The 19,282-nt window shown below is 47.7% G+C and overlaps 1 protein-coding gene across 2 annotated transcripts in view; it reads right to left on the bottom strand.

The window, feature by feature from the left end:
• The window catches only part of LOC146190566 (major facilitator superfamily domain-containing protein 6-like), a 19,810-nt gene extending 7,320 nt beyond the window's left edge, over nucleotides 1–12,490 (bottom strand). The window contains exons 1-4 of one of the 2 annotated variants that reach the window (XM_084600962.1): nucleotides 12,155–12,490; nucleotides 5,491–5,641; nucleotides 711–2,033; nucleotides 217–366 (exon numbers count right to left, since the gene is read on the bottom strand). In XM_084600962.1, coding sequence (XP_084457088.1) covers nucleotides 217–366; nucleotides 711–2,033; nucleotides 5,491–5,587 — 1,570 coding nt within the window. In that variant the 5' untranslated portion in view covers nucleotides 5,588–5,641; nucleotides 12,155–12,490. Of the gene's footprint in view, nucleotides 1–216; nucleotides 367–710; nucleotides 2,034–5,490; nucleotides 5,642–11,441; nucleotides 11,594–12,154 lie in introns of those variants that run through there. The other variant, XM_084600963.1, reaches the window with a different exon arrangement.
• Between the last annotated feature and the right edge of the window lie 6,792 nt (nucleotides 12,491–19,282).

The following is a 19,282-nucleotide window of genomic DNA, read 5'->3' on the forward strand; positions in this document are numbered from 1 at the left end:
TACTCCGTAGAAGCAATATCTCCAGGAAAAAGAAAAAAGTTTATAAGCCGCGGGCGTTCGCAGCCGTCTAAGCCAGAATCTCGCTCCAAGTCACGTTCCAACCCCACGAGTAGTGTGTAGCGGCGTATCGAATTCGTGGGAAAATTTAATTCCCTTCAAGTGATGTCCACCTCGTAGTTCCGGGAGCATTGCATCACGAGACACGAGTTGTCTTACCACGTCTGGCGTCCCTGACGGTAAAGAACAACTGGACCCCAATGTGGAATATCAGGAAGACGATACTGTAGATGAAATAGATGTAGCAGGTTTGACGGCCTCCCACATCGCTGTACAATTGGCCCGCCACGAGCGTGCCGCTGGCAATGCCTGCAAAGGGAACAAAACGTTTGACCATAGCTGTAAAACTAGTAGACTTCTATCTAATACTGCAATATTTTGCTTTTATTTGTTCTCATCCAGCGCTTCTAAGCATTTTAAGCTTATTTGTACATCGACGCCTTAATTTAGGTTTCTGGCAGTAATTTTTTCATTAACATCCGACTTAGGGCAACCGCAATAAACAAGCTATTACAGCAACCGTTGCGCCGCACGTGGCCGTTATGTATAGCATCCAAACAACGGAATCAGCAGCACAGTGCCAGAGTAGCAGTAAACGACAGTTAAAGCACTGAGAGACCGCGGAGAGAACGATGTGTGCACTGAGAACTAACCGAGTCCTTCGAAGGTGCCTCCCAGGATGCCCTGCATAGTAGCCTCGGTTCCAGGGGGCGCCGCGGTGCTGGCGTAAGAGGTCATGGCAGCGTAGAAGAGGCCGAAGCAGAGGCCGTGCGTCACCTCGACGGGCAACATGGCCCAAACATCAGTGCCAAAACTATACACGGCCAGGCGCAGGCTCAGTCCGGCGATGGACAGGCTGACCGCGTTACCGTAGCCGATGCGTTTGATAATCCAGCCCGAGAAGAAGAGGACCGGCACCTCACCTCCGAAGCACTGCACGGCCAGGTTCGCGCCGAGAAGGGTGGGAGTGGCGCCTAGATCTTGCAGGTACCAGAGCCCATAGCTCCAGACGAAGCCCATGAGGAAGCCGATGTTGAGCACCGAGAAGGTGAAGAAGAGCGCGCGCGGGTTCACCAACACCTCGCTGAGGTCTTTGAGCAGCTGCTTGGACGACGAGGACCGGGGCACGTCCAGGAAGCACAGGCTGAGCACATCCATCAGCGTGAACGCGGCCAGCATGTAGAAGCCTGGGCTGTAGTCGATGTAAGGCGAGTCGCCCGTGGCCAGCTCATTGAGGTAGCCGATGAGGGGCGCCAGCGCACCCCACCCGATGGTGCCCCACAGTCGCTGCTTGCCGTAATCCTCCTTGCGATCGCGCAACATGGCGTATGCCGCCGCATCGGCTAGCGAGATGCCCACGCCGAATGCAGTGCCGCCAAGCACGCGGAAGACTGCGAACAGCCAGAAGGTAGCAGTGTGTATCGTGTTCGGCTGGTGTGCTACCGGACAGCGCACCGTGCACGTCCTCTCGGTGGCGTCCAGGAAGGACGCATTGAGGCTGCCGCCAGCCACCTCGTCCAGGGGCAGGCACCACTGGAGCTGGTAGCACATGAGGCTGCAGTTGAAGGGGAACGCGATGTCCAGCGATTTGCTGCTGCTGTTGTCCGCGGCATACTCGCAGCGCATTCGGCACGGCTCGACGCTGTAGGGCTGGCAGTCCTCGAAGTGCGCTTGGGAGAAACAGAGGAGCTGCGTGTCGTTCTGGAAAACGTTCTCGGGCGACGGCACGACAATGTCGAGATAGGTCGACTTGATGGGCGGCACGTATATGAGCAGGAAGTGGAAGAAGCTCTCCACGCTTATGATGGCAATGAGGACAACCTTGAGCTGCTGCACCTTGTCCGTGAGCGAACCGAAGGCGAACCGCATGAGAATAGACAGAAAGAGCAGGGTCGTGTTGACAAGACCAGCCAGAGCCGCTGATATGCCCAGCTGCTTGGCCAAAACCGTCGTGAAGGGCATTACGCCGACCACCGCTGAAAACATAAAAAGGACAAGTCAGTGATGCTGTTACATGCAGACAAATTACACCAAGCCTGGATATATAGAATCTAGTCATATCGAATTATTGGTTGCATCGAACATAAAAATAATACTCTTAAAAACCTTGTGAACAACTGTAGAAAAGTTACTATCAAGCTGATTCCGCCGGTGAATAGGTAAATCTAACGAGGCGGCGCGTCCCTGCAAGCGGTACTAATGATAAAGGTAAAATGCCTAGAATTAGGTAGTTGGTTATTCATAGTGGTTCACGGCGCTAACAGCTAGAAAAAAAAATTACCGACGATTACGTTACTTCCTAATGCGAAATTTGAGCGCAGCAAATAAGCTGTTTCACCTTTTCGATAGATTGAGGCAAAGAAATCGAGCAACACATGTATGCGCTATCACAGAATTTTTTTTTTTATTTTTCACACGTATTCCTTTAACAAAGAACGGCAGCGGCAATTTCGGCTCGGGCGGTGCACATATACAGATCCGCCGCCACCGATCTGGCTCCCTGATTGCCACCGCACAGGGGTTGCATTGGAGGAGGAGCGAAGAAAGGAATTAAGTTCGAGCCGGCGCTTTGACAACCGGAGACTCGCAGGAACAGGGGGGAGGGGGGCGGCGAGTACACCCAGCGGCAAACGATGGGGGCAGAAGCGCGCGCAGCAAGCGGACAACGAGCTAAAGGGAGGAGGGAAGAGATAGCAGCGACTAACTGATGCTGCTGACGCCGATAGTGAGTCAACCCCAGCTGCGGAGTTGGTTTCAGGGACAACGCCGCCGATGCCGACGCAAACAATATGATACCCTCGCTTCCGCAGCGCCAAGAACCAGGTCTAGCCGTGGGAAGGTGGTCACGTATTCGTCGACGTGCCGGGGCCTACGTGAAATAACCGGCGCGTCGGCAACTGAAGAGCACCCTATCCGCCACACAGGAACAGGGGGGGGGGGGGGGGGGGGACCCTCCCCTCCTCTTTCTGCATGGCGGCGACGGTGTTCTATGCAGTCACGTTATCTTGACTCTCTAGCGGCGTCAGCGGCATCCAGCGGTATCAGTCGGTCGCTGCTAGCGCTGGGGGGATGACAGGGGGGCGGAGCTGGTTACGAGGCCGACGCCGACGCGAAACCCAGGAACGGACGCCAAAGAGCTGCGCTCTAAAAAAGAAACACAACAACACATAGCACTCTGTGCTGTTGTTTTTCTTGTCCTATGTGTTAGCGCGGTGAACCGCTACGAATAATGGTAAAGGCCCTTTTCGATCACTTTTCGCGAGCTGAAACGGATCGTCTGAGTGACATTGAGCACCTACTGGTTGAAACCTCCGGACAAAGCGAATAAGGAGTTTACTTCGTTGCGGCCCACGGACCAGTACTCATTTTTCATGTCACGCTGCTGTCATATGCGGTTAAGTCAACCTAACCACTCATACCCTATCGGCGGCCCTAGCGTTTATCTCCCAAGGGCATCGCAGACAGTACCTTCCATTAAGACTAATCTATTCGTAGCGTGCTTGTAAAAGGACTGGACATCTTATGATACCTTTAACTGCGAGCTCGATGCGCGAAGCAGGTTAGGTCTGACAAAGCTTCGTGAGCATGCAGAGCATACTGCCAGCACGCCAACGGCCGGCACGTCACTGCAAAAAACGCGTCGCCTGTGTGCGTGCAGTATACATTGTTGCTTTGACGTTACAGATAAGGGCGTTTATTGCCATTTTATATAGCGTATCATTCATGCATCAGACTGTTCTGCAATCTCATTCCAGTCCGGATTTACCCGAGTATGATTATACTTCACGCTAGGCACCAGTTATAATAATTGGTTCACAGGAAAGGAAAGACGCGATATCCGTCACACTTGCTCTGTGGACACCTGAGCTGCGCCGTGAGGGAAGGGAGCAAGGTGGTAGTTAAAGGAGTAATTTCGACCATCTGGGGATCTTTTCTTATATAAATTGGTTCACAGGAAGGAAAAGGCGCAGTATCTGTCACATTTGCTCTGTGGACACCTGAACCGCGCCGTAAGGAAAGGGAGGGAAGTAGAATCATGACAAAACAAAAACTTCAGAGGCCACTTTTTATTGCATTAATTATTATTTCATTTTATTTGCTGTTATTTTTAGTTTGTTAGCTTACATGCGTTTGTCTGAATTATTTTTATTGTGGTTTTTATTTACCGCTACCATTAATTATTACTAATAATATTATTCAGTGTCATTGTTAATTAGTGCTATTATTAAATTATTGTTTTATTGGTAATTGACAACAATAATTGTGTTTATATAGCCCACCATTGCTTTTGCATTAAAATAAGACTGTGTTAGCAGCTAAAAACACGGGGCAAAGGCATCGTTTAGCGTAACATACAATTGAGCCAGTTGGCACGCCCTTGAAAAACAAAAGGACACAAAAAGCAGGCACAAGACGGTCAAAACTTGGGGTGTGTATTAAGCTTCGTCTCTGTGCTGTTTTTACGGGCTTATTTGCACTTGGCTGCAACGCTAGATGCGGGCTCCCTATCAGACATCGCTATAGTAATGATAATACAACTTGAGTAGGTCGCAATGAGAGCACTAATGAAAATGGCCAGCAGCATCCTTGAAATGGTCAGAACCTCTTCCACGAGCACTTTTCCTCCAAGTTATTTTACAAGGCAGTCAAACTATTGTAGCCAACAAAGAGTACAGTGGTACGAAGCACAGAACTACGCCGCGTGCGACACCAAAGCCCTTTTATACGTGACCCGCGGAAACAAAACCAACTTTAGAAACTATATAAGCCCTAAAAGCACGCTGAAAATAAAAAAATAATAAAAAAACTGCGGCCATCGCTGCGCCAACATGCAATTAAATTTTATATTTTGCATATATATATTTACTTAAATGAATACAAGTGTACGGGTAAGAACTAATAATACAATGTCATAACTTTATTTACAGAGCAGTCTTTTTTCAACGATATCCACCAGTCGTCTACATTTCAACAATGCAGGGGCGGCGTAGTGTTGAAATACTAAGGAGAACTAGCCTAAACGCAGCACTGCCAAATTTATACGCGAACCCCTTCCCCCTTTCTCCACCTTAATCAACAGCACTGTATATTCACAATATATATATATATATATATATATATATAATTTACCGTATCTGAAAGTACACTTCGAGTATAGTTCGAATACGTGAAAAAATACATATGCATTTTTAACACACAATGAATTAAATATGTCAAATATATATATATATATATATATATATATATATATATACACGTCTAGAATGCTATTTTCGACTAGCACTGGTCATGTCGTGTCGCGTAGTTGCAAGCAGTTGCCATTCCTGGAACTGATGTCAACAAGTATCAGCAAGAGGCGATTCTATTGCACTATTTTGTGGTCAGTAATTGGTCGACGCCCAGAGAACGCAACCCGATCCCTGCGAAACTCACCTCCGAAGTATAGAAACATGTGCATCTTGAGAGGCAGCAGGCGCAGGTTCGGCCTCGTGTACTTTAGCAGGGTTATCATGTTCTCCTTGATTGTCATCTTGATCCCGTTGCAGAGGCGTCGTGTTGCCGACCAGTCCCGTGTCTAGAAATGCTGCGGACAAGAACGAAGCGACAGTTAGCTATTCATGCCGAGCGCTGCGTGCAAGAATTGATGCACGGGTATTGCGTACTTCTTGCTGAGAATCCGACCGCCCATGGCAAGCTGTGTGGAAAGCGTTCGCCTCCTTCCCTGAAAGCCCCAAACATTCACAATAGGCCCGCGGGAAGGTAGAGGCTGGAGCTCAGTTTTCGCTAGATGTTAAAGGTACGCCGCCGTAGCACTGGCTTGTCACGTTTCGTCCGTAGACGTCGGCAGTGCAGTGGACATCAGCTTCCATAAATCAGGTTGTAATGGAGGTGGTCCAGGTTAATTACCACCAGCTTGGGCAATTAAACGCGCATTTCAACTGACGGCCCTTTTACATTTCGCATACATCGAAACGCGGCCGACACCACTGGGACTTGATCACAAGAATCACAGAACAGAACGCCACAGTAAGCAAGCCACCGCGGAGGGTGAAATAAAGACAAACAGGCGAGAAATAAAAGCACGAGCAGACAGGCGATGCGCACCGAGAGACGCAACAAAACAAGCCCGCGCACACAGCGCGCGGCACGTTTGTGCTGGCAAGATCCGTGGTTGGGCGGAAATTCAAGCCTCCCGACAACGACAGGCACAGATCTCTTCGGCCGCCAGCGCACATCTCTTGTTACCACGCGTATCGTGTCGAAACCGCCTGTCTTCCCCCTTGCAGCGAGTGTATCATGCAAGGTTGCCATTTCATCTCCACAGTTCGTGTTCAGTAAAATCTTACGCTCCATCTTTCGTTGCCCCTCTTCTTTCAGAAACAACGCCCGTGCCGTTACAAAGTGTGTTACAGTGTGCTCTGCAGGCAGGCAGAAAGCGCTAGTGGTTTCACGCTTCTCGCTTCGTTGTGCGGCACAGAGCTCTTTGTACTGCAAGCTCTCCGCTAAGTCTTAATTTCTTTTCAACTGCAGTATCCTTTCTTATATTCCGCCATTTAAAGCAGCATTCTTGCCCAAATGCATGTTGTTAAATGTTATACATTTATTAAGGTACTTCGCTGGGAAATAGACAATGCACATATGTAGAATCTGAAGCCCGATATCATTTAGCTTTTAGTTCGTAAAGCAACTGCACCAAGTTTGTTTTTTATCAGCCCCGAGGTCCTTGCGTTACCCGTATTCGCGTTATGATACGCGTATGCATTCCGCGTGGATAAACACTGCGAATACCTTGTGGTCTCAGTCAATTCGCACCGCAGATCTGGTTGGCATTTCAGTGAGTGCAGCCTAGCTACCGTTCGCTCCATGGAGATAACACGAAGAAATACTTCATTTCCTCGGTCATAGTGGAGCTAAACCTGCTTAGTTGATGCAAGCCATGCGCCAACGGTTATACTCGTAGTCATTACCTTTTCTGCCTTCCGCAACTATCATTGCTTTGTTTTTGTGTTTTTTGCGCTTTAGTATCTCTTTCAGATGGCGATAATAAAAGCTGCACTAGTTTTAACGCGATCGCTTGAAAGAGACCCGGTTCTGCATAAAATCTAGCATCGGTGTTGTGAGCGAAAAATCCCCAGCATGCTTCTGCAGGTTGCATGACCAGCATGGATTGGTCGCAGATTATGTGACGTCACCGGACCATGGTAAATGGCCGAGTTGGTGGAGCTGCCAATCCGGGCAACTCCTTTGAGATCGGAAGGCAAGAAGGAACCGAACCTTCCGGGTCTGTTGGCTGGCAGTCGGACACGCTAGCGCCACGCAGACACGTACGGCTTGTTTAAAGCGCAGTCTTAAATATACGTCAGCTGGTCTTTTAGATAGAGTGGTAGCTTACGGCTTTATATATGCTAAACAGCACTTGTGCGAGATAATAGATTGTTCGGTTTGATTCATAGGGTTTAACGTCCAGAAGCAAATCAGGCTATGAGCAGCAGTCACAGTTCGCTGTCTTTTGCTGCCATCTCACGCCATCGGCATGAAAACGGCACTTTCTCCAGCCTTTTAGCTTCAAGTATATATAGCCGTCACTTTCGTTCACTTTCCGCTCAACTGTTAGTCGAAGTCCCATCCTCAAAACTTCCATTTTTTTTTTCCCGACATACAATTCTGCAAATTGCAAACTGCAGAAAAAAAAAAAGCAACACATTTAAATCACTTCGCACCCCTCAGTCCAGATAATTATTCTACACGATTTTCTGCAATAACATCGTGTCTAGCTGCACAATCAGTAAGAAGCCCCAAGTGGCCATGAGTCCACGTAACCAAGAAGAGGCCACCCCAACGGCGACGTAAATCGCGATCGACACTATAGTTTGAAGGCCTGAGCTGTTTATATGCAGGTCGGTAGCCCAACATGTCACAGTGGTTGTCTGCAAGAAATTACATCATCACACGTGGAAATGAAACTAGAAATTCGGATGGCGCGGGAACTGCATGCCGTATTCATTAGCACAGACAGCGCGATAAAGCAAAAAAACAACAACAACAACAACGAAATCGCAACGGAAGGATTTCTTGCTCATTCTGATGAGGATGCACTATATACAAACCAACGCCGCCAGCAGTTGTCGAATTTCAAGTGTCACCTTTGATGACGTGCTCTTTTTGTTGTATTACATTATTTTGTATCCCGCAGCCTACAGCACGCTGCTCTGATCGAAATAGGACACCTTGCTATGTGCCTATTTAACAGATGTGCGCACCACCACAAGATAGATGCGATGGGGGAGCAAGCGTGGAATCGCGTGGCCGCCTCGTGTTCAAGCCTTCAGGAGTTCGCAACTGGTGTTGCTGCGTGTGTCGCGAAAACGCCTTCGCCCACTGAGAAATCACACTGCCCGCGTTTGCTGCCTACTGTGGCGTCACATTACTGGCATTTAGCCCTGCGCTATAGAAATGACACTGAAGGGCATCCAGCAACATTTCGACAAAAACGTACGCATTCGCGTCATTAGCCCCTAATGACGAATGTGACATGACGATATGCAAGCATTTTATTAAATTCGCCTTGAGGGCCAGACGGCACACACCCGAAGGTAAAGAGATAGTGAAAGTCGAGGACCCAAGTGTTTTCCTCAAAAAAATAAAATTCAGATCTCAAGGATCAAATATTTTGGCTCGATATGTAGGCTCGATACCCACCGGAACACCTTGGAGCCAAAGCTTTCCAATTTTTGATGACACTTTGCGTAGCTGCTATCCTTAACAGTTGACGAGCAACCTTGTTACACTGCTATCTGCACCACCGTGGTTGGGAATACAGTCGCAAAAAAAAAAGAAGAAGAAGAAGAAAAAAAAAGAAAACTTCCGACTGAATGATTCCAGCTGGCTAGGACGGGTTATGACGCAACTGTTTAAAGCGCTTAAGACGAAAACATTTGCAGCAGCTTGTATTCCCATATCACATCTCAAGTTCATTCCCTTTCCAAACAGCGCGCCTTTTTTGTTAGTGCGCATGTCATCATCACCAGCCTGACTCCACCCACTGCAGGGCAAATGCCTCTCCCATACCCTCCAGTTCGCCCGCTCCTGTGCCAGCTGCATCAGTTGCATCTCTGCTATAGCTTCCTAATTTTATCCACCAACCTAACTTTCTGTCACCACCTGCTATGCTTGCCTTCCCTTGGAAGCCAGTGACCACAAGTCTTGCCTTCGCATTACATCCCCTGTCCATTCATATTTCTTCCTTTTGATTTCAACTAGAATGTTATTTAATCCCGTTTGTTTCGTGATTCATTCGGCAAGCTTCCCGCATCTTAACGTTATACATGCAATTTATATCTCAATAACGCTCTCCTTGGTCTTCAATTTAGGTTGAACGATTTTAGCTATCCTCCGTGTTCTTCCTTATATTTGTTAACGTTGTTATATAATTTTCTCTGGGGGAATATTGGTAACCTGCCAATTATGACCCGACAGTACTAGCCGAATTCGTTCCATCCCGATCTGGAACTTCTAGTGACTTCCCTTCCGTGATCCGGATCTGCGGCTGCTACCAGCCCAAATCTCCTTAAGTGATATATCACCAATAACAGTAGCCTGTGCAAAATCTGCCGCAAGCTCGGTTATGTCAGTTAACAGAAAAACGTGTGAATTATTTCAAAGCGAGCTTATATCTCTCGCTCATAGAAAGGGGTGTCCAATTTGAACAATTATTGGTACGATTGACTTTTTGTCAAAAAATATGGGGTTCGACCAGCATGATTTTGGGATGCAAAATTGTCCAAATAGATGGGAGGGAGGATCACTTTCACCGCACCACAACTGAGCCACCTCGGCCAGGAATGCGAAAATGAACAGATGAATAATGCTGTAGTGGAAAATACTGCAGCTATCGATCAGCGGTTAGCAAACACTGAAACACCGTTCAGTTACCATTTCCTACTTGGCGGTTAACACATTCACCTCCTTTCCGTATTGCGGTGCTTGAACAGCTATTGCCTTTTGCTCTCCTTTTAATAATTACAGCCAGTGATTAGATGTATGATGGGAGGATGAATAATGGATTATAAATACGGGTTCCTTCTTTCCAATATTTAATCCTGCTTCCCCTTCACGCTGCAGAGCCAGTCCGCCACATGTGCTGAGCATCGTGTACGTGAGCACCTTTTAAAAGCGTTGCTAACTAACAGTTGGAGCAGTCAGCTCACAGAAAGAAACGGATAAAGTCACTAAGAAAACTTGTACCTTTGTTTCCGCCATTTAGCTGACACAGGCATGAAAAAGCCCGAGCAGGCCCGTTCCTCGGCCATCTTAAGTGCAATGCAGTAACAGCGCGTTGCTCAAAGCTCTGCACAAATTCAAACAGAACAAGCATAAGCATTACATAGTACTTGATGGCAAGTACTAAACTTATTCCACATGTGATACGGCTCCCGAAAGCGCTACCGAAAGGCACTGACGCAGCGTGGGAACGTGAACATCCGCACAGTCACTGCGTCATCTTAGGACCTGGCAATTTTATCGCAGAACATAATTTGTACGTTCGTTCAAGTGCTTCAACACCATCCGTTATTTTTTTCTTCTTTACGTCATAGGTTACTAACCCCAGGCTGCTGCTGCTGCTGCTAAGGCACGATTACCGATCTTAGCCGTTGAACACAGAGCAATCGGCCTCAACAACGAATATAGGCCGTTATTCTGCCTTCGACAACATGTTCTCACTACGTCCTACGAAATCAGCAGAAGGAATTTAAACAAAACGTTATAGATAACTTACCCAATAGTAACGATTTTCGATATCTTCAGTATGCAACACTGCTTATCTCTGTCCGTGATCAAGGCAGTGCACGCAACTGCTCTAAGCTACAAGAACTGTCATCCACATCGCGCGGCCTTTGTAAGCAAAGGGAATCCAGAGCAACCCCAAGGAAGCGAACGATTCCCAGGTACGCACTGTTTTCCCACATCTTCAGAAACTTTTTTGCTCCGATGGACAGCAGCACAGTTCGGACTGCGACGTCCACAAGATGGCTAGGCTCTCAAATGGAAAACATTTCATAGAAGGTTCAATATTATACATAACATATCAGGATTTCTGTTGCATAGACAAATGTCATGCACTGCTGAGCTAAGTGACGCTGTATCAGCCTTATCTAGGTTGTGTCACGCACTGCCATCTGTCATCGCTTCCCAGTCTCGCTGCATTAAAGCACGCTACCTACCGAGTCATGAGCGGAAAACCACATCTAACATATGTACCCACTTCACTTAAGATATAAGAACACGAATGAATATATACACCGAAACATTTTGCACTTCTCGTGACTTCATATGCATAAAATACATTTCGGCAACGCAGCAGTGTTAGCAAGAAATAGACATACCTGAATATCACTTGACCTACAAAGGGCATAAAGCAGGGCACATGAAGAAGGCTGCCACACCGGCACGCATAAGGTCGCGTATGCCTTGCCGTCAAAACCGCGCTTGTTTTGAACTGACTCAACGCTGGCTCCCAGTCTGCATGTGCCCACAGTGCAGATGCAGATGCGATAAAGGCACACAGCTGTTCGTTCTACTCAGCCATATCTCACAGCAGCAAATGGGTCCCGTCGTACCGTAAATGCTCACAGGAAACACAGCTGCGAAAATGGGAAGCACGCGGCTTTTTTTTTTTTTTTTTTTTTTTTTTTTCTGCAGCGCGGAGATTCTTGGTCAGCCCGGGAGAGCTGCGCTGTGTTGTCCCCGCGTAGCGACATCGATTGATCACGGGAGCGACGTTCAAGCAAGATCGCAAGCATGCACACCCGCTGTTCGCTTGGACTACGGCTGTTCGAAACAATTACAGACGGAAGTGCTGATCGCAAGGCGTCACTTTACCAGAGAGCGCGAAATCTTCAAAAACTCGCAGCGCGCACTGCCGCTGCGGAGTTAAGAGTGCTTTGAACCGGGGTTTTAATCCCGCACGGACGTCGCCATAGCTGCATGCGCGACGCTACTGACATCAAAAGCGTTCGCCGGTGCGTACTCCGCAGTAGCGAACCACAACAAGCAGTGGAGGCCGTCTGTGTAGCAGCGAATCCTCGGCAGCACTCACCGGTATGATGGCCGTTGGACCGACGATTCACCTTTGGCTCGTCTCGTGAGAAACAGCGTGCCGTTGGGGAACCGGGAGGCGACACTCTCGCGCCGGCGACTGGTGGGGAGCAGGAGGAGGAGGAGGACACCGGCGGCTGGAGTGCGGGCACAGCACGCGGCGTCGTCGCCGTCCCAGAATAGAGGGTGTGTCGGCGGCGCGGCTCGAGGCTCGTTCTGTTATTGCTGGGCCTGCACTTCGATCGAGCCCCGAGCGAGCTCACTGGTCGACCAGCGGCGCACACCTCCGGAAGTGACGCAAGGCATTCGTCACGTCACCACCGCGACGTTGTGTCCGGCTTAGACACGTCACTGGAGGCGGGCGCGCTCGAAACTGCTCTCGATGGTTGCAGCGGTCGCCTGGCGTCCGTGTTGTACACGTCGCCTGTGTTGGCATGCGCGAAGGAAGTGACAAGAAATGCCAACGAAATCTCAGACACGATGCGGGTGAACACCTCGCACTGACCTTTACACGCCGACGCCAAAACTTTTTTTTTTTTGAAGTTCCTTTTTTTTTTTTCTTAGATACAAAACAAAATCGCCGCTGCAAGTGACATCGCATGCGAAATTAAAAGTGCTATAGGTTGGAATAATTTTCAAATCTTTTTAACGCCATACTTATTGGGCTTGGAGTCTAGCTATCAGGCGTAATCCGAACTTGAAAGCTGACAAGTTACCGTTTCTCGCCGGCACGATTGGCCATTTCACTTCCATATTTTTTGTTCCAACAAACCGGTCGTGGGCAGGTTCTCGAATCGCCACAGCAACGGCCTATCGGCAGGGCACTTTCGCAGAATAAAAAGGGTGCTGTGTTCAAATCCTAGCACTGGAATGCATGCACTAGTTTTAAGCGGATATAAGCATCTAGGCTAAGTGCTGAACCTTCTCAGAGGTAAAGCGCTTGGAAATGGTGCCCTATTTAATATCTTCCATCTTGCTGAGTATCCGAAACCATCTCATGACCAGGGCATGTGACCATAGCTCATGTAGCGAATTTATGCACTTCACCGCTGACAATCACCAATACATAGCGGATAAACCTATGAACTTATCATAGGTTAAGAGTTGAGCGGCGATGCGATTAAAGAAGTGTGTTGTTCACAATAGCAGGTAAGTGGCGCTGCTTCTCATGAACTGACGTTAGCAGAACTGAGTTTAAGCTTGGAAGGCATGCGCATGTATAAACAAATGCTGACAAAGTGCTCTGACGCATTTGTCTTTTAAGAATACTTAATATGAACAGTTAATAGGCGTTGCATAGCGTTGAGTAGCAAGCGCCTGTCCTTTTCTTTTCTTGCTCCTTCTCAAAGTTACGTTCTTCGCTCAAACATTAAGGTGCATGTAGCTACTGCTCTCTAACTTCTACCAAACGTTGACGATTGACGAATATTTATTGGCTAATACTGTGCAAATTAGTTATCTCCACACTGTGCTGGCGAGCTGGTATCTTATAAGAGCCGCGCGATTCGCAAGCATCTGACGCGAATTGCCTTTATAATGGCTATGACGCTCCGCTACCGAGTAGAAGGTCGCTGGTTCGATTCCCACTTTCGACAGCCAGATTTCGGTGGTGAGCAGATACTAGAAGCTAGCGCACTGAGTATTAAGTGCAGGTTACGGAATCCCAGATGGTCTAAGTTCAAACTGTTCCAGTGAGACGCGTCCCGCTGCTCCGATTCACTACAAAAAGAGAAGTCCAGAGATGGAATCAAACAAGTCAGCTGAAACAGACGAATGCGTAATCTGCTTTTAGGACCAGGACTCTGTACAGTAGCCACATAGACCTCAGCTTTCTGCGACACTTAACACTCATCTTCGCTTTACGATCTCTGCGCCAGTCTTCGAACCCCGCAGCTCTTTCCGACTTCGGTACAGAGAGAAATACAGGTGCAAAGGCGTTCAATACTTACGCGGCCCAAGAAGGGTCGGGCTCACCGTGGCCGATGCGTCACTCGGTGATGCCAGTCCGAATCGGGCGTCACGAGGAGCGAGCGAACAATGCGTATGCTTCGCACTCCTCGTCTGTGTCTTATTCTGCGAGAACCTCCGAGACAGAGTTCGACGGGTGAAACCGAGCTTCGAGCTATTATTGCCGACGCTGCCAGTACACTGCATGCGTCGCGTCCTGACGCAACCTTGTCTGAAGGCAGCGGTGTCCGAGTACAGCTTCCCGATTCACTAGAAAGCTTCTTCTCCCTCCACTTCTCTTCTTCTGCCTTGATATATGGCACATACCCACGAAGGGGGATTGTTTTCTAGGCACGCGGATACGCGCTTTCATTTTCTTCTTTTGTTCAACGAGTGCGGAACTGGGCATAAGGTACGAAGGGGAATCAGTTTCCAAGGCCAAAGCTCGTGTCTGCCGGTGTATCTGCCACGGAGCGAACTTAATCCGACCTTTTTTGCCGCCTTCATTGACGCTATGGCGATGACGGAAAAGAAAACTGTGGATTCGTACAGCAAAAAGCAAAATCAGTTGAGGCATTCAAGAGTGCTGTCGTGAACTGTACATGTGAAAGCGAAAGCATTACGTTACTTGACGTTACTATGTAAAATGCTGTGTCACGTTACGGCCGACCAGTAAATACCTGCCATGTCACCTGGTAACTATAGCGCATGTGAGAAGCATATTAGTGAAAAGGACCATAGTGTATGCTGTCCAACTTGGCAGGAGTGGCAGAGATACAAAGCCCCGCTTTAATTAAGCCACACGAACGTGTCCGCATTGCCTTTACCGTACCTGACTCGAGATCTACGCGTGCCGACGAATTCGATTGCCATCTCAAATGCGTTGCCTAAGTCGTTGCCTAAGTTATCAGCTGCCGAAAATTCGGTCAGGATAGTCTCGTGACATCGTACAACCCCCCAGCCAATCAGCACCAGGGTGTGTTACATGCCAACGGCCATCGGCCGGAGTGATGCTCGTGGTGTTTTGATTTACAAAATGAGAATGAGGGCGGTGGAGGGCCAAGAAGTTTTGCAAACCGAGGGTAGGGTGAGAATGGGCCGCATAATGGTAGTTGAGAGTGATAAACGAGAGGTAAAATTAGGGGCATTTTTCAATTTCTGGTCAGCAGTCGTGAAAACCCCAGCAGGCGGTCGTCGATTGTAGCGCCCACTTCCGTTCAGGTGCCGTGTGGCGGAAAGCGCCGGTTGGCTAGCAGCGGGCATCGCAGCGGGGTGTCTGTTGGGTGCCGCGGAACCGTGCTGAGCGCCAATCCCCAGGTCTGGATGTCCACTGGATCTGGCGAGTTCGCCTTATACATTGAGCACCCCCCATGCGCCCCCTGCCATAACAGTTGTTAGCATACTACCATGTATCCAGTCGTAACCAGCGCACTACGGCACCGCTGTTTAGACAATCGCTTGTTATTTTTGTTGCTGGCCTTTTGTAACATGGCGTACACCCACATGGGAGAGAGGGAGGGAGGAAGGGGAGGAAAGTTGGCCAACTTGCGGCGGCATATATAGGTAATTTCCACAGATTACAATGGTCGCATGAATGCAAAATGTAAAGATGCAAGGCGAGAAAATAGCCTGTAATGTTGACAGAATATTGAAAGCAATTAAGTAGCCAACCAACCAGTTGCAAAAATGGAGATTTCTGCAAATCGAACGCACCCACAGAGAGGGATTGGCCAAGATGTGGTGCCATATACCAGAGAACCTCTGCTTGAGATAGCGAAAAAAAAGATGGACGCCAATTAGGAATGCAAAATAGAAAATTGTAGAGATTCAACTATCCTTGAACCAAATTTAACGAAAGTAAGCCGTCGGCCGCAGTCGTCGCTGCCGCTTCGACCTTGGCTCGCTTCCGCGGTTGGCAAGCTTCTCGTCAAAGGGATAGTCTGGCTTCCCGTAGTTCGATGGTCTCGCAGCCTGTCTGGCGCGTTGCGGTCTCTATCTTTAGCGGCAGTGGCGCCCTCTATGCCACGCCGCCTCTTTTTGTGACGCCACATGGTGGATTCGCCTGACACTACGCTCGCGGCCCGACACTACATTCACCCAAATCTCCTATGTGTATGACGTATTTACCTATATATAGGATAAATGAAGGAGCGGAACAGATAAAACTTCATGAATGCGACGGTCTTTACTTCACAGCGCGAGTGTGTGTTGCCGTTTTACACGAAGCGTGATCGGCTGCGGCTATAGTACAGTGCTTTCGTGCCTCGGCCAAGGAAAGCTGATTGGTTCGTTCTGGCGCGGGTTCAAAATTCAACCACGGCGATGTTCCTTGCGGTGCAGCTATGGCAAGGCGCAGATAATACTGGCTTATGCGCAGCAACTAGGTTGCGCACATGAATTACTGGAGAATGAAGACGACGATGTTCGCTCCAAAGCGCGAGAGTTCAAGGTCTAGCTCAATCTTTTTCATTATTTTTTTTTCAAGAAGTTCAATCTTTTTCATTTTCAAAGAGTTCAAGCTTTTATAATTCTAGTAAATAACTTTTCATGGGCCCTTTAACGATGAAAAACGATAAAACAGCATGTAAATTAGGGTAACAACCACCACAGTTTTGAAGAAAAAAGAAAAATCATGTAGACCTTTAAAAATATTAGTTATGCTTTAGCTCTGGTTAAACTGAGGGATAGCGAAAGCTAGGGAGCTATGGTTACGCTTGGAAATTGGTGATGGGCTTAGCTCAGCTAGGCGAGGATATACGAGCGGAAGTATGTGTGCCTGGCGCTGGGCTACCTACTCCTCTCCAATCCAATCTAATCCCACCCAATCCAGTGTAGTCCAATCCAGTCTAATATAATCCAAACCAATCCAGTATAATCCTATCCAGTCCAATCAAGTACAGTTCATTCCAGTGAAATCCTACCCAATCTAGTGTAATCCAGTCCAGCCTAATATAATCCAAACCAATCCAGTATAACCCTATCCAGTCCAATCAAGTACAGTTCATTCCAGTCAAATACAATCCAATCCAATCATGTCCAATTCAATCCAATCGTGTCCAATTGAATCCAAACCAGTCCAATCAATCTAATGTAGTTCAATTCAATCGTGTCCAATGCTGAGTACACGGCGCCAGAAATGCGTCGCTGACTAGCCTATGATCATCACTATTATCATCCTCACACTAGAGAAGGAGAATTAAGATACGATATTAAGATACTGTGTATTGACAGGTTGTGGGATGCGAGAAAATGCTCCGTAGATTCAACTTCCCCGCATGAGCCACTTATGGGTTTGTCAGTGTCCACCCGCATGTGCATAGATAATTCGATCTGGGAATTATATAGCGCAATAGTGTCATTGATGCTTAGCACAGGAACCACTTAACCTGCATGATATGGGCTGGAATCGGGAAATTGCCAACAGTTTGATATTAGAGATAGTGTACGTTGCCAATGTACTAAAAGCCGACCTCGCTAATAAATCAGCCGCCTCATTTGAATAAATATCTGGATAAACAGAGACCAAGACAAAAAGCGTGTACTTCTTCCACTTCCTCTGCGTCTTGTTTATTTTCCGCGCCAATCTACATAATCACATACATGCACGATTGTTGACTAGCACGAATGAAAATGAGCTAATAAATACGTGTTTATTTAGGTGAGGTCGGCTTCTATGCTTAAATGCACAATGAGGATATGAAGCGGAAAGTTATTGGCGGGGAAAATAATCTGATGAAAGCCAGCAGCGAATCGCGCAGCGCCCGCTGGAAAAGTTTGCCGATCCACCCGGTGGTGAAATCCAGGCCTCACACATTGGTGCCACTTTACTGTCGAGGTGGCGCTCCCTTAGTCCAGTGTGTGCGCCAGGCACTGCCAGATCGGATGACGGTGGGCTTTTCAACGACACCAATGGGCAGCAGGGTGCCAACGCGGTGTCCGCCTGTTGATTCGGTTGAGGATCAGTGTATACCAGCGGCAAGGGTTCTCCTTCGAAAACTGTACAACCATCATCTGTGAATATGGAGAATTCTGCTCTCTTCAATGGCTTCCAAACAGTAGGGTTCTTTATAATCTTCCACGTATAATAAAATGTTCTCACAACTTTGTTAATAATAACAAAAATTATTTCATGAAAACGCCCCTTAAGTTAAGCTTATTTATTGTACCTGCTCGTCTGCAACTGATTCCACGGTGAAAGCGAACCCGCACCTGCTCCTTGAGTTTATGTAATATATTCCTTTCTGAAGTTGTTGTGTTTTTACATTTACATTCATGCATATATCCCTCGTTCCGCTCTTCAAAGTTGGTACTGCGTATATGAAGAAAAATGTGTATGATCGTACTTGACTGTAAACCCATGATTAGCATTTGCCGATGGGTACGGACAAAATCGGACTCACTGCCTATATGATGTCAAGAATCTGAATTATAAATAAAGTGTACTACAATTACAAGCCTTTTTCACGCAAAAAGATAAATGAAAAAATGATAAAATGAAATAAAAGTTTCTTCAGGCTAGCGATCAAAAAAGGCCTGCCTTGATCTAGAAAAAACGAAACGCCCTGCTAACCAAACATATCACCTGGATGCCTTATTTATCCAAAGTTCCGCCCACGTTGCTACAGTGCTCCTCGCCTAGCCCGTCCTTGACAGGAACTGGGAATGAGCTGAGTGAGGCACCAACTCTCCCTAATGGGGCTGGTGCAGGTGGGTCACCGCTACTTGCGGCGGGGGCTGGCCTGGCACCGAATTTTTATCTTTTGTAGGCCGTCATTGCACACGCCACCGCTGGTGGTGGACGACGGCTGTTGTTGCGGCGCGCGTCTTTCTTTCCCTCTTGCTTTTCTTTCTTCTCTATATTATCTTCTATCTGCACGAGGCAGCGGAGGTGGCTCAGCTACAGAGCCAGTAGCAGGCCCGTGCATTTTCTTTTCCTTCTTCCTACAGCCACAACAACAACAACCCTGGAAGCGAAGTTCCTCTGTTGGTTATTTTGGTTAACTTAAAAGCATCGCTGACATTCCATAAATTATTTAACTTCATAGGTCGAATGCAATAGCTCAAATTACCTGTTCAAAAACAGACGAAGTTTACAAAACCACGGCGGCTGATACATCTACGAGTATCTTTTGTGCATTTTATTTGCCGGAAGCTCCGCACCCTATATATTGAACGAAGCAAA

Source organism: Amblyomma maculatum, chromosome 4 (genome assembly GCF_055883805.1).
Source record: "Amblyomma maculatum isolate TAMU_Amacu chromosome 4, ASM5588380v1, whole genome shotgun sequence".
Classification (NCBI taxonomy): domain Eukaryota; kingdom Metazoa; phylum Arthropoda; class Arachnida; order Ixodida; family Ixodidae; genus Amblyomma; species Amblyomma maculatum.